Genomic DNA, 15,179 nt, shown 5'->3' on the forward strand with positions numbered 1-15,179 from the left:
CACAAGAGCGTTGACTGCCAAGAGGAACTGAACATAGAATTCCCACAAGAGTGTTGACTGCTTAGAGGAACTGAACATAGAATTCCCACACAAGCGTGTTGACTGCTAAGAGGAACTAAACATAGAAATCCCACAAGAGCGTTGACTGCTGAGAGGAACTGAACATAGAATTCCCGCAAGAGAGTTGATTGCTAAGAGGAACTGAACATAGAATTCCCACAAGAGTGTTGACTGCTAAGAGGAACTAAACATAGAATTCCCACAAGAGTGTTGACTGCTAAGAATTAGGGATTCCATTAAGAGAAGAAAGGCGGTGACTGTTCGAAACTTTCATTTAGTCAGATCACCTGGTAAAATAATAACTTTTTTCTTTTTTTTTATATAATAAGAAAAGCGTGAAAATCCTTTTATTTCCGCTGTTCAGATTAAAATGTATCCGGTGACCAACACTTATTGAAACCCATGACCAGAAGTCTCTTCTCTGTAGGAAGTTTTCCTTTTGTGTAGTTTGAGTTGAAGTTGTTTCTCCTGAGAGCCTTTCGTCTGAAGCCATGAAAGAGGATAAACTGGTAGATTCATTCATGTGACCATGGAGGTAATTTTACTTCCATGATTTGACCAACCAAGTGTTATTACCTCAACTTGTGGTACATTTGGTATGCCGATCTGATTTTTCATTCCATTTTCAAAATATCTCATAATGTTTTAAATATATCTTTTGAACTAAATAAGGAAATAAATGAGTTGAGATATTTACAAAAACTGATAGGATATCTTATATATAAAGTAAAACATCTAATATTAAACCGTTTATAAATATATAATATATATCTTATTTAGTTTGTAAGATATATTATTTAGTTTATAAGATATCTTAGCTAATCTATGCAAACATAGGCATATTCATGTTGTGATTTGATTTCAAAGATCTGAAGGGTATCTTATAATCTTATAATTACACAAAACATCTTATAAACTCATGTGGATATCATCTGAACTTTCAAGGTCCTATAAAACCTGCCATACAGATCTTTACACATTACAACCATTCCATACATCAAATATAGTTGACCTATTACTTATAGTATCTGAGAGTGACCCAACTACGGTTACTTAGCATTGACCAGTAAATCATGTAAATCATGTTAATGACATATATGATAATAGGCGAAAACACACAAACAAAAACAATAGACCAATGAACACTTAAAATGAGGTCAAGATCAGATGAAACCTACTAATAAAATTTACGGTACCAATTTTCTTGCACCAGATGCGCATTTCGACAATACATGTCTCTTCAGTGATGCTCGTGGCCAAAATATTTGAAATCCAAAGCTTATATAAAAGATGAAGAGCTATAATCCATAAGGTCCAAAAAGTATAGCCAAATCCGTGAAAGGAATCAGAACTAAACTGACATGAACACCTTAAAATAATTCCACACATGCTTATAGGTTTTAGAAACGGACCTATTCACCCTGATCACCAATTCCATAAATTGCATCTAGAAGGTTGCATACAACATTTGTAATAGATCATCATGATTGATGAACTATACAATGCTGAAACTACAGAAATGAAAATTGTTCAGATTTTCCCTTTTTCCTAAAATCTATTTAAATTGAAATCTGTTTAATTAGTTATGGAATTTGTGAAGGTAACCCCAATATGGTGGTGAGTGGAAATATATAATGTCACTGAACACGGATTTGAGAAGGTTACCCCAATAATGTGGGGAGTAGAAATACATAATGTCATTGAACACGGATTTGTGATAGCTTGAGCAAGACAAAAAGTAAATATAATAAAGGGGAATTTGAGCAGGTATCCTCCAATATGGTGGTGAGGGGGAATAACCTTTTCTCTATGTTTTTTTTTAAAGAAAAGCTGTCTTTAGAACCCAGATTGCACATGTCACTGAACAAGGATATGTGAATACTGGTAGATAGGTTGAGCAGGACATGGTGTCCCATTGACAACATTTTACTTTCTGTCATGATCAGGGAATGCATAAAATATCTTTGGAGAAGTGAAAGCCAACAAGAAAGATTGAGCATAAGATAAGTTGAAAGTTCTAAGCTGCTTACCTGTAAGTTTTTCTTTTCCATTATCTAAGATATTATTGTCTTCTTTAATTTATATTTTTAGGCTCTACAATGTCATTGAAGGTTAAGTCAGTTTTTGTATTGTTTTTTCTGACTGTATTGTATTCCATGTTTCAATGTTTTAAAGTAAATGACTATTTTACTTGTGTGAGACTTTATATAATTATGAACATGTGAGATGAACAGATAAGGCAAAAAAAATATGTGTGTTTCCTATAATATCTGAAAAAAATAGAGTAGGTAGGGATATTTTTTTTTTATTTTACCATTTATTTTACATTGAGTCTATGGGAGTGACTTTTTGACTTTAACAGTGCTTATTGGAAAATTACCATTTATTTTTGGATTAAAAAATAGATAGGCTAGTGTAAAAGGAAACACACATCTCTTTTTATTTAGCCTAAGTATGTACATGTATTCCCAATGCAGATGAAGGAAATAAGTGTAAGTGCCGGAAACAAGAATTGTTTACAACAATGGAAAGTTTGAAGTATATGTCAGAAACTGAAACAAACAATTCAGAATTTTATTTTAATTTATCTAGCAATCTCAAGGAAAGAGGAAAGTCACAAACCTTATTGAGGAAATAATTTTCTTTTCTTTTGTTCAGTTTCTAATGGGTATTTCCTTTTCCTTTAAATGTTATTGCTAATTTTAAACTGAAATCTTCGCTAATCTTTCTTTGAAATTGTCATTATCAATTTATCAGTTAATTGGGCCCTAAGTACAATAATATTTAGACTCTTTGAATAAGTTTTCAGTTTCAGTTTAATCATCTTCAAGTGTTTTGGGTAAAGAATAAAATAAAGAGAAAAATTTATCCATGATATTTTTTTTTAAATACAGCTGTATATTTTTAAATATTTATTATAACTGGAAAACTATTCCAATTTTAAGGATCAATCAAATAAAAGAAAGAAATAGTTTGTCCATCAAGCAATGAATGTTGTGAGAGCCACTTAACATAACACACATATAGGTTACTTTAATCAAAGAGCTGAAAGCTCTGAAGAAAAATGACGCCACTGCCTCTAATATTGGGATAGTTTTTATGCAAGTCTTGATTTTCACATACCGTAATTAGTTTAACAATGCAACATGTATCGTAAGCATATAATTGATATTCGTACATGTGACATTTATGTGTGTGTGTGTGAAGTGAAGGTGACAACTGGCTGGTTTTTTAAGACAAATGAATAGGTCAAGACTAGCTGAATTGTACAAATAAATACCGTAGAAAGGCTTGTATATTTCTCACTGGTACATAGTCTGAATCTGAGTCCGTTCGCTTCCATTCACGTTTGCGCCCACTCATTTTCACTCCTTTCACTTTCACACCCTACATGTTCGCACCCAATCTTAATTGGTTTTGTGTTTAATAACTATGTAAGCAAGTGTTTTCTTATAAGTATAATTGTTGTCATTGTCTCAAAATAAAGTGAGACAGCAATTTTTTTTTGTGTTGAATAAATCTTAATTATGTTTTGGATAAGGTATTGCTAAAAATAATAATAATCCTTTCTAAATAAAGTGGTATTTTGTCAACGTTTTATTTTGTGTTGAATAACTCTTAATCATGTTTTGGTTAGTGTATTGCTATAACTTGTTTCATTGACTTGTTTCAAAATGAAGTGAGATTCTGACTATGTTTGTTTCTGCGTGTTGAATAAATTTTATCATGTTTTGGTTATATTAGTGGATTGCTATATTTTGGTTTCTATGTTTTATTGTTTCGTTGTTTCAGATCAATGGGACCAAGCTGTTAAAAACAATTATCTTTTGTGTTTTTTCCTTTAAAATCTTCAATGTTTTACTCATACCAAGCTATAAATACATTCAGTATTTACACCAAAGCAATTTGAAACAACAACCATAATTTTCCAATTATTCAACTTGAATTTGAATTAAAATTGGGCGTGAATGAGTAGAGTGTGAATGTGCGAACGTGTAGGGTACGAAAATGTATTGGGCACAAACAGACCTGATGCCACAGTCTGAACCCCCTTCTCCCACAAAATATTAAGTAAATAATCTTTTTGTTACTGCTATCAAAGGTCTAATGAAACTCAGATAGTTTCAAACATTTGTCAAAGAATTCTAGTCAAACTGGCACCTAGTTAAATTGGCACCTGAACGTCGTAGGAAGGCGTCCCAGAAAAATAATAAAATAGCCTTGCCAGACGTCATAATTATTTGGACTTATACATGAGATATTGTGTATTTTTCTGCATTATTTTAACCAGTTGAGCATTTTACAGGATTGTTGGTTTAATGCTGTTTAAACTTTACTGAAAAACAAACACCTTAAATTTGCTAATTATTTGGCATGAAAGTTTGATTTATTGTAAGGGACTCATAGTTTTCCATTTTATTTTAATAATTGACTTGTTTTTACAATTACACAAATTGTTTAATTGTTAAAACAACAGCTTTGGTAAGGGCTTCGTTGTTTACCTTTATACACTACATATTCACTTTCGTTTCGTGGTTTACCAAAATACACAACAACATATTCACTATGTACTTGGTAACAGTAATAAATTAATTGAATAGAAAATATTATATCAAATATTATTGGATGCCGAATTGACGTCGAATAGGTGCCGATTTGACTAGATGCCAATTTAACCAGGTGCCGACTTGACTTGTACGTTTCAATTCCTCTGCGATCGTTTGCGGTATTTTCTTGAGAAAACCTATTTTCCATCATCAAAGAGAAGAAGAAACTGCTTTAAAATGATTCTGGAACGCTTCATGATTGTTAAAATAAGTTTAATTCACTCAAAAACTATTTTAAAACTTGCGATTAAACAGGAAGTTTCCAAAGCACGTGTAAAAGAAGAAATTAACCGGTGAGAGTGGAAATCCGTATATGACAGATATCCCTATAGTACGACTTTGAAAGTAAAACAGTTCAATCCTTTTGTAAAACAATCTTTAATATACCTATCACATTAATGTTTGAATGGTCTTAAGCTTATTCAAACCATATAAGTCGGTATGAAACACCAAAACGGAATGAACAATAACCGATTACGTTTTGTAGTTTACAAATTCTAAAACTGGTTCCCGTCAAACTACAACACTTTGTTCGAGTGTAGTGGAATACAAGCAAAAACCAGTGTAAACTGGGTCCTGGCTGGTTTAATACTACACAATGATGCATAATGATAACACAAGCAGATTCCAGTTTGTTTGGAAAATAGGAAATACGAAACCAAGCGCGGTAGGCAGAGCAATGTAATGAAGTTCAGGTCGGCAGTTATGGAACAATGACTGCGTCATTTTCCAAAAATCATTAATGCATTTTTGATACCCAGTATAATTCATTAGATTAAGTAAAAAAAAAAATGCAAAAAGAAATGATAGGATCCAGCTGATTAGTATAATAAATACCACAAATGATTTTTTTTTAATATATGTTGCTGCTGTCAGCCAACATAATTATTATCTTTCATATAGAGAATATAGAGCTTAGACAAGAAAACCACATATGTTGATTATTTTTCTACATTTAATAAGAACAAAATACTGCAAAAATTTAATAGCTTTTTTTACTCTACCTCAAGATGACCGAATGCCAGTTTTAATAGCTTTTTTTACTCTACCTCAAGATGACCGAGTGCCAGTTTTATTCTGAATGATATGATTTTTATCATCAGGGATTTGTACGTGTTTTTATGCATTATGGTTCATTGACCACATTTTTGTGATAAAATTGAAGCTTTTGAAGAAACGAGTTACCGTGACTAATAGTAGCCGCATTGTGAAACAGCAACCCTCTATTAAAAGTGTCCTGTAATCCCATATAACTCTTGTTATCCCCCCTCTTTTTTTGTCATCTGAATTATAATGTGATGATATAATGCAGTGAAATGAAAAGCGACTGTTTTAAGTTTTAACCTGCATTGTGTATGTGTAAGACTGTCATACAAGTGCTAGCTGTAAAAATATTTTTATCCACCATTTTTTACATAAGAAAATGCCTGTACCATGTCAAAAATACAACAGTTTTTTTCTTTGGTTTGATGTGTTTGAGCTTAAGATTTTGCCATTTGAAAGACTTCCCATTCTGAATTTTCCTTGGAGTTCCAATATTTTCTGTTATTTTAATTACCACTATTGTCATTATGTTTGACATACAGTGAATAAATTTAAATGCATTAAAAAAGACGGAAATCAGGATTTAAATTCTGGTTAAAAGAGCATTCATAGTTTCTGCAAGAGAAGCAAAATTGATAAAAACCTTCTTTCTAGAGCAGTAATTTCAACAAAAGTCATTTGATTCATTAGACCATGATGAGGTACTAGTAAGACTTACTTTGGAGAACTATTTTGCTAATTACAATTTCTCTTTAAGTTTCATTATATTTGGCTGTGGCAAAGTAAAGTTAGAGAATTTAAAGATGTGGAAATAATTCTAGAATTGAAAATGTTTTTTGTCACATTCCCTTGCCCCTTATAAATTCTGTCTCTCTTATCATTTAAATGTCTAAAAATACAGGAGCCTCTGGCATTTGTTAGTCTTGTAATTTTTTTTAATTAAGTTTATTTATATGTTTTGATGTTAAGTATGACATCTATTTTCACTGAAATAGTACACGCTTTTTATAGGACAGCTGAACCTGTATTCCAGGTGCGGAATTTTCTTGCTGTGTGTGGGTTGGGTTGTTGTTTCTTTGACATATTCAACATTTCCATTCTCAATTTTAAAGTAGGCAAAGAAAGTTTAAAACATGTTGTTCCTTATTTTTTTATTAGTTGGTTAATAGACAATATATACAGGGTACTTGTCACTGAATGACATGGTTGGGTGATTATATTTACTACAACTGGAAGATTCTGGGATTTATGTGCTGTAAACTATACCTTCAGATAAAACAACCAATATATCTACATATAGTCCAGTTTTTGAACTCTGACCTAAAAAACATACTATGATAAAGAGAAAAGGCAATGGACAATGTCAGATATTTTAAACACTATACTGTTTTCTTTTCATTTCTGACAAATAAATGATTTCTTCTTATTTTCATTCTCAACCTTATTGATCATAATATCAATAATTGTTGCTTAAGGAGACATTCAGTAATATAAGGAAAACTATTTTCAAACTAAAAAATATAAGTATGGTTCTTCATGAAAAAGTAAAATTTTTGTTTTGTATTAAATTTATGAACCAATTGTTATAACAGTTTAATATGTAAAGGTTACTTTACAAAAATTGAAGGCTAAGGCATTCACTATCTGGTTTTATTAGAACCATAAAAATGATGCCATTCCTCTAATAAAATTTCAGCCATACCGTTTTCTCTTTATTTCTTACTTATTTAAAAGTTATTTAATAATTGCTTGATAGAATTGAACACAGAATAAAAGGTATAATTTGACAGCACATATCAACATGAAGAATATAAATGTTATAACTTATTTCAACAACAATTCTACAAACAAAATTGTTTTCTATAAAGAACTGAAACTTTTTCACTAGACACAGTTCTCAACATTAAAAAAACAATTTCTCATTCAAATTGCAAACAATATGATGACAAAGAACTGCATATTGATTGAAAATGTGTACATGATTTTACACAGTGATTTGCCTTTTCTGCTTTACAATAAAACTCAAGACAACAATTTGATGGTTTTTTTATATTATATCACATTTTTTAACTATTCCAGAAAAAAATTAAACAAAAAAGAATGGGACTGAAAAGGTGAGAAAAACATTTATTAAAACAGGAAATTTCAAGTTTAAATTCTTTTTTTTTTTTAGATTAACTCCAAGGGAGATAATTCATTCATCTCATAAACTGTTTTGAAAATAAATATATACATAAAGCTAGCTTTGGTGGATTTTGAGGCTAAAAGTGATATGTGAAATTAAAATTGCAAAATCCTGCAGATGTTGAGCCAGAATTTATAAAAACCACTATCAACTAAAAAAATTAATTAAAAAAATCTTGAGAATCCAGGAAAATTGGAAACACCATAACTAACAAACTCTTCAAATATTCATTTGTGCCCCATGGTTTGTGGGCTACATATTGGTGTTGTGAGGTATATTTTTAAGAATAACTGTTATGGCCCTCTAAATAAGGAGAATGAAATACTCTAGTAGAAAGTGTCAGGATAAGTCTTTTCCAACCCCAAACCCTATTTTCTGGAATAGTTAAATTGTAAATTCTTTTAAAATATCAATTTCTCATCCTAAGTAATAAAGACCATAAGCAAGCTAAAATTATATAAATTAAAACTAAAAATACAAAATTTTATTTGTAATTTGTATTTGTTCGACCTTATGCTTTTTAACTTGCTCAGGACCTTTTTATTGTAAAATCATGATTCATGCTAAATGCCACATTGCAACTTCACTCTTTTGTTATTACAGATAAAAGATTATCACAGTTGCTTTTATGTAAAAAATATTTACACTTAATAATTCTAACATAAGACATAGATGAATATTAAACTGAAATAAATGGAGAAAAAAAACAATGATATGTCATGCTTTCACTCTCAATATTACTTAATGATACAATCTATCTTTTACCCATATACATCAGCTGTACAATACAATCATTCTTTTATTCAAACAAAATTTACAGTGAAAATTAACTGTGACATTTTAACATCTGATATTGCAATGGGGACTACTTTCTTGGCACAAACAGACTAGTTTATCATGTTTATACAAAAATTAAATTGACATATTGCACGAGACATCAAAACCACTGAAATCAACTAAAACATCACAACACGAAAAATTTGTAATTTTGATTTTTGAAACATTTTTATTTTTACAATAAGAATTTCTTAGCTAAGAATCTAATCATTTGAAAGTACAATATAGATTCATTATTTTTTTCCTTTAACATAAAAAGTAAATAAAATGCTATAACAGGTTCTAAAGACTTTGATATCTTAAATTTAAGCAATTATTGTGATAGGTTTAATACATTAAAATCAATTGAGAATACAATACATGAATTAAGATGACCTAGCAATGAAAGACAAACAAAAACATTAAACCAAAAAATATGCAAGACAGCTAATAACCAGAATGACTGAGAATTAAAAAACTTGAAATTAGTTCAAAATTATTTTATTAAGGGTTATGTGAACCTTGTGTCTCGCCTACATTTGCTGTTAGTTGAAGGATCAACAAAAATGGGGAAAGAATCATTATTAATTTTTTTCTCTGGATACTATCTTTTGATTGTTAGATGCTTCTGTCCAAGTTTGGTAAAAATACAGGATGGTTTATGAATCTAATAATGTTTTTAAAACTTTAACTGTAGACTGCATGTATTGTTAATTGGAAGAAAAATTAAGTTCATTTAGTAATAAAACTAAAAGAAACATGATGCTCTCCTTGTAATTGTGTTAAAAATACTGTAAATTCACAAATTTTTTAAGTGTTTTTATTTTTTGGAAAAATTGTGATGGAACAGGCTTTTAAAGAAAACAAATACTCATTTTAAATTTTGATAGCATGAATTCTAAGCAGAATTTCCAGAAATTGCAATCATTATTCTCAAATTTGTGTAAATTGCAATAATAAGAAATATGTGCCACAATTTATGAATTTACAATACAAGTTTTTGAAATGACTACTGTTATGTTACTGGTCTGTATCAGGAGTCCATAGCTTACTCAAAATGGAACTAAATGAATAAAATTGTCTCCCATGCATGAAGTAAGTATAAACCCAAATATTAGTCATTCAGTATTAAAATACATTGAAATGTTAAGCTTTTGTTTGTGTACACATACCCCATAAAATGTAAAGATAACAAAAACAAATTATTACCCTTTGAAAAAATGTTAAAATAGTCATTTAAAAATAAAACTATCTAAAATATAAGTAAATAAATGCAACTCTATAAACATGTATAAAAATAAATAGTATTAACAAATAGATATAAAATAGATTTTTAAACTAGACTATGGAAATCAATGGACGGAATGAATCATTAATCAATTTGTAATATAACAGGACACAGGACATGTCTGTACATACATTTTTTGTACAGTACAGGAAACAGTTAATCAAATACAAGCCGTTTATGTATTTTTTTTTTGTTCAAACATCTAAATTTTGGCAAAAAATAAAATGCAGGTCATTAGCCAAAGATGTTATCCTACCAATTACTCAGGATTTATGTATACATTTGGTAAATACATGATTAAAAAGTGGTACAGTTTTTAACATATAATGACTTTGTTGGTAATGACTTATCTCTTAAGAGTTATTTAAAGGAATTGAGATCTAAAGGAATACAATGTATGTGGTCACTTCACAATGCTCTGAAAAGGCTTTTTTCCAATGATGATAATGGCTTTGAAAGGCACACATAATTAATCACTTATTAAATTATTTCTTCTCAAAAGTATTGAATAATTTTCATAGCCTTTTCTTAAAAATTATTGAATTATTTTTGTATGGCTTTTCTTAGAATATATTTTTTTATGAGTTTTGCAAAAAATTATAACTATATACCAAAAAAAGAATAATGTAAATTCCACAGGAATGGCTAAAAATTCAAAATATTGAATATATATGACGAAGTTATCACTGGGTAAAATATTGTCAATGTACAAATGTTAATAATAACTTTTTAAACATAAACTTAGTTTATCAACAATTAAATCAACAAATTAAAAAAAAAAACAAGAAAACAATATCACAATTTTGAATCATCATCCTTCACTTTCTTTACTAGAATATTCGGCTAATTGTAACAATGATGTTGTTGAGGAGGATCTAGGTGGGTCTTTCTTTTTGCCCGGTGACCCATGACGTTTATGGTGTTTTTTGGACTTTTTAGGCGATTTTTTCTGTGACTTTACAGGACTTTCTGCTCCTTTAGAGTCTGAGTCATGACTAGCAATTTCCTCTCCTGTCTCTAATTTTGGCACAATCCATGATTTTTTCGGTCCCTCCCCTACACTAAAACGATCTGAATGGTCACTACCTGAAGCATCCTTATCTTCTTTATCACTATCACTTTTGACTAAAATCACTTTATCCTCCCTGGCAGTACTTTTTGTTACATCTAAATCGGTACTTTTAGAGAGATCGTCCTCTGTATTAGTTATCTTTTTCTTGGTGTCCATATCACTATTACTTGATTCATCAGTAGATTTCACCTCGTACAACGGTGATATTTTATTGACCGTTAAAGTACGTAACGATGGTTTTGGGCTAGATTTTGGAGTACCAGGTGGCTTTTTGACAAATTTTTGAAATGTTCGAGGTTTGCCATTAGGTATGGCTGCACCGTTACTTTTTATGTTATTTTCTTTGTCAGTGTGACCTGACTTTTCTATAACATTAGCGTCTGTCACTAATGCTTTGCCCTTTGTCAAATCTATGTCTTTTGTCCATGCTAACTGTTGGATTGCTGCAGCAAATGACTGATTGTTATCATCATCACTAGAATCTCCGTCATCATGAGATCTTTTTGGCGCTGGTTTAAGTATGATTGGACCAATAGAGCCTTTAGCTCTCTGTACCTTCATCTGTCTGACAACTTCCTTACCAACTCTCTGTAAAACAAAAGACAATTTCATTTAATTATAAAATTGGATAATTTCATTTAATTATAAAATTCGATAATTTCATTTAATTATAAAATTCAACTACAACTAAACAATTCTATTTTTGATGCGCTTGGGTCGCAAAACAGCATTATAATATATAGCAAAAGGTAAAAAAAAAAAAATTCAGGACACGAAAATGTCTAGGTCAAATGAAGGTCATAATGAAAGACAAGTTTGCTGACCATTTAAAACATTCTTGGTATAAAATCAATCCTAAGTTTCAGAGAAGGGGTTGCATGAAAGAAATGTTAAAGAAACCAAATTGGTAAAATGATGAAGGAAACATACCTATTTTGGGAAGCTAATGAAAAGTCTTACATAAACATGTACTTTGTAGGCTAGTTGACACAAGAGTTTAGTAATCCATAGGACACATACAATACTCTGCAACACTGGTAATTAAAAGTTCTATCAAGAATTCTACTGAAATATTTGACATCACAATCCATATGAATAAAAGGATAATTAATTGATTCTTGTTTATTTAATATCCAGTGGCAAATATTTCAAGCTTTTCAGGACAAAGAACAAAAGGAAATGAGTGTTATCTGCAAAACAAGACTGCAACCCAGCAACAAAAAACAAAAAAGGACATCTAGAGACATAAACAAATGGAGATACATAATTATTTCAGCCTCCATCAAGATGGGTATCTGTATAGTATTCAAAACTCTGAATCAACCAAAGTCAATACACGGTAGATATAATGAATAAAGCTCTAAATTGTGTTAAAAAAGTAGTTTGCACATCACAAACCATGTATACTGTATCATTCATTCTGACAAAGACCATGTGTTGTATATGCATATTTCAACAATATATATATATATTTTTAAATCAGACTTAATTCTAACAATCTTTACCTACTTTTGTAAAAAAAAATATTATCAGGATATCTTTTAATTAAGTACATGAACAAATATCTTTAGGAATGAAAAACTTTCTATTTGAAAACAAACCATGGGCAAACTAACTAAACAGGCATAGGACTAAAAAACTAAACATGTTAGTGTAAAGCCCTGTCAATCAATGCTTTACAGATATTGCATTTTTCTATGTAAGATAAAAAAAATAATGGGCATTTTGTTAAGCTATCTATGTTTTAAAGATAAACATGCATTCTGAAATGATTTTTTCCCAGGTTTTCTAGTAATGTTAAACTACAATACTTTTACTCTGTTTTAACTTTGATTACTGTATCAACTACCTATCAACTGTAAGCCATTACTTGGTGAAATTGTTACATTAAAAAAAATATTCTTCAGCTGTTGTTGTCTCTTAGACACATTCCACGATTCCATTCTCAATTTAAAGATTCTTAACAATTATTATCTGGCATAGTGGTAAATAAACTCATGGAATTCATAGCATAATTTGAGACATGGAATGGTTCAAAGAAGCTTATACAAGAGAATGAAACAATTAATCTAACAGTGAACCAAAATATTATAACTACAGATGCGTTTGACATAGATTTATACTCATAATGTTTTCTAACACTCCAATTTCTCTTCTATAAAAACATAATATAAAATCCTATGCACCATAAATTCACAAACATAGAAAAAATAATAATTGAAATAGGTATGAAGCAGTATTTTTGTATTTTTTAAACAGTTCAACACAAAACTTACATACTATTAAAAAAAAAAAAAAGGAGGATAAATTTGATCAAGCATAAAATGTAGGTTTCATCAGTTAACCAATAAAATTTTAAAGTGAAATATTGCTTATATTTTTTTACAAGTTTAAAAAAAACCTAGACTTTAATAGAAAATACACATTAAAAACAAGAGAGAATAAAAAACAAGAATAGATTAATTCGTGTCTTAGACACCCGTGCTTGAAATCCAATGAAAGCAATCAATCAAATCTACTGAAAAAAATTGTGCATTTGAAAAAATATCTATTGCTTAGAAATCAAGTTTTCTATGGCCAACTGTAAGCTAAAAAATCCACTAAGATAAAAAATCAAAATCTCCTAAAAATCTTTAGAATCATACCATGATGTGGATTACAACAAATATTTATATATTGTTTAAAAAATTCTTATCCATTTACTAGAATGGGTGAATATCTTAAATAGACTTTTTTGGGTTTATGTGAATGTTTGTAAACTTAAGTATATATATATTTATATTTAATCAACCTAATTAAAATATAGATTGTGTGTCTAAGCTCTGCTTACAAGGATCTAAAAACACTATATTCTTTTTTCTGTTTTACTGACTTTTGGGATATTCAGGTTTTTTCGTAGTATTATACGACCCCATAAATTTGGAGGTAGACATTTCATTGGTTGATATAAAATTTATCAGAACAGAAAGTAGGAAGGAGTATTGTCAGATCCTTAGCAAAGCGTAAACATGGAATCGAAATTTTAATCAGATTGATAATTAAATGGAGAGAGATTGTGCTTATATAAGTACATATAAGTGACTGCTTTATAAGTATGTATATCAACAACAAATGGAGGTTCAATAATAAAGAAAATGAAATGAAAATTTTCGCGTAGATCCAAAGTATGGCCCATCCAAATACTCTATCATGTCTAAATATAATGACGGAGTGAAAATCTTGCTTTAAGAAGGCTGTACCATTCACATGGAATATATGGCAGGTTTTACAGAAAAGTTTTCAATTATGTTTCAAATGAAACACTGTTTTCTACTTAACACCAAAGTTTTACTTGCATTTTCTAAAAAAGTAGGCTTCTATCTTGGTTAAAAACAAATTCTGTAATAACTTGCCTTCTCCCTCCCCTTTTTTTATTAAGCTAAGTATACATCTGTTAAACAGTCTATTGATTACATCAGAAAGAATTTGGTAAAATTGGTATATGACAAATACCAATTGATGGCTCACACTAATCTAATGAAAGAGATTAGAGCCCTGGTCTGTAAATACTTATTCCACAAAGCAATTTCATGGATAATGAGTATCAATCCGAGAAATAAGTCGAAAAGAAAGTTTACAATCAAATATAACAGATAACATAAAAACTCCTATACAGTGATATATCACTCTTTTTGCCTTAGGAGAATGTATCGAAAGAGAGAAAATATTTATCAGTAATACATTACAACTAGTTAAATGCTATTGTTGTTTTCATTGTCAACATATCAGCCAACCTCATTAAGGGATATCTATATACATTCAAGAGTACAAAAATAGTTACCTTTACCGCTCTCTGCAATAAGTCACAGTTTACAAATATAATATAATGTCAATATTTACAAAATCTCAACTCCTAAGTTCTACGATTGGTTCAAGAACATAAGTTAACATTTTTTAAATTTTTTTATTGATCTCTAAGTATATTTAGGTACCAATTTCAGTGTGCATCCTTCCTATGTAATATATCGGTATGGTATGGCATTACCTTTATCTGGAACTATTTAGATCAAAAGTTAAGGCAGCCAAATGAAATATTGAATCCAGTTTTGAATGTCATTTCCCTGTATG

The 15,179-nt window shown here is 29.8% G+C and overlaps 1 protein-coding gene across 2 annotated transcripts in view; it reads right to left on the bottom strand.

Annotated features, from left to right (window-relative positions):
* Positions 1–6,847: 6,847 nt before the first annotated feature.
* The window catches only part of LOC139523820 (transient receptor potential cation channel subfamily V member 5-like), a 59,686-nt gene continuing 51,354 nt past the window's right edge, over positions 6,848–15,179 (bottom strand). For both annotated transcript variants that reach the window (XM_071318154.1, XM_071318146.1), the window contains one exon: positions 6,848–11,660. In XM_071318154.1, the coding sequence (XP_071174255.1) occupies positions 10,812–11,660 (849 nt within the window). In that variant the 3' untranslated portion in view covers positions 6,848–10,811. The remainder of the gene's footprint in view (positions 11,661–15,179) is intronic.

Source organism: Mytilus edulis, chromosome 1, assembly GCF_963676685.1.
Source record: "Mytilus edulis chromosome 1, xbMytEdul2.2, whole genome shotgun sequence".
Classification (NCBI taxonomy): domain Eukaryota; kingdom Metazoa; phylum Mollusca; class Bivalvia; order Mytilida; family Mytilidae; genus Mytilus; species Mytilus edulis.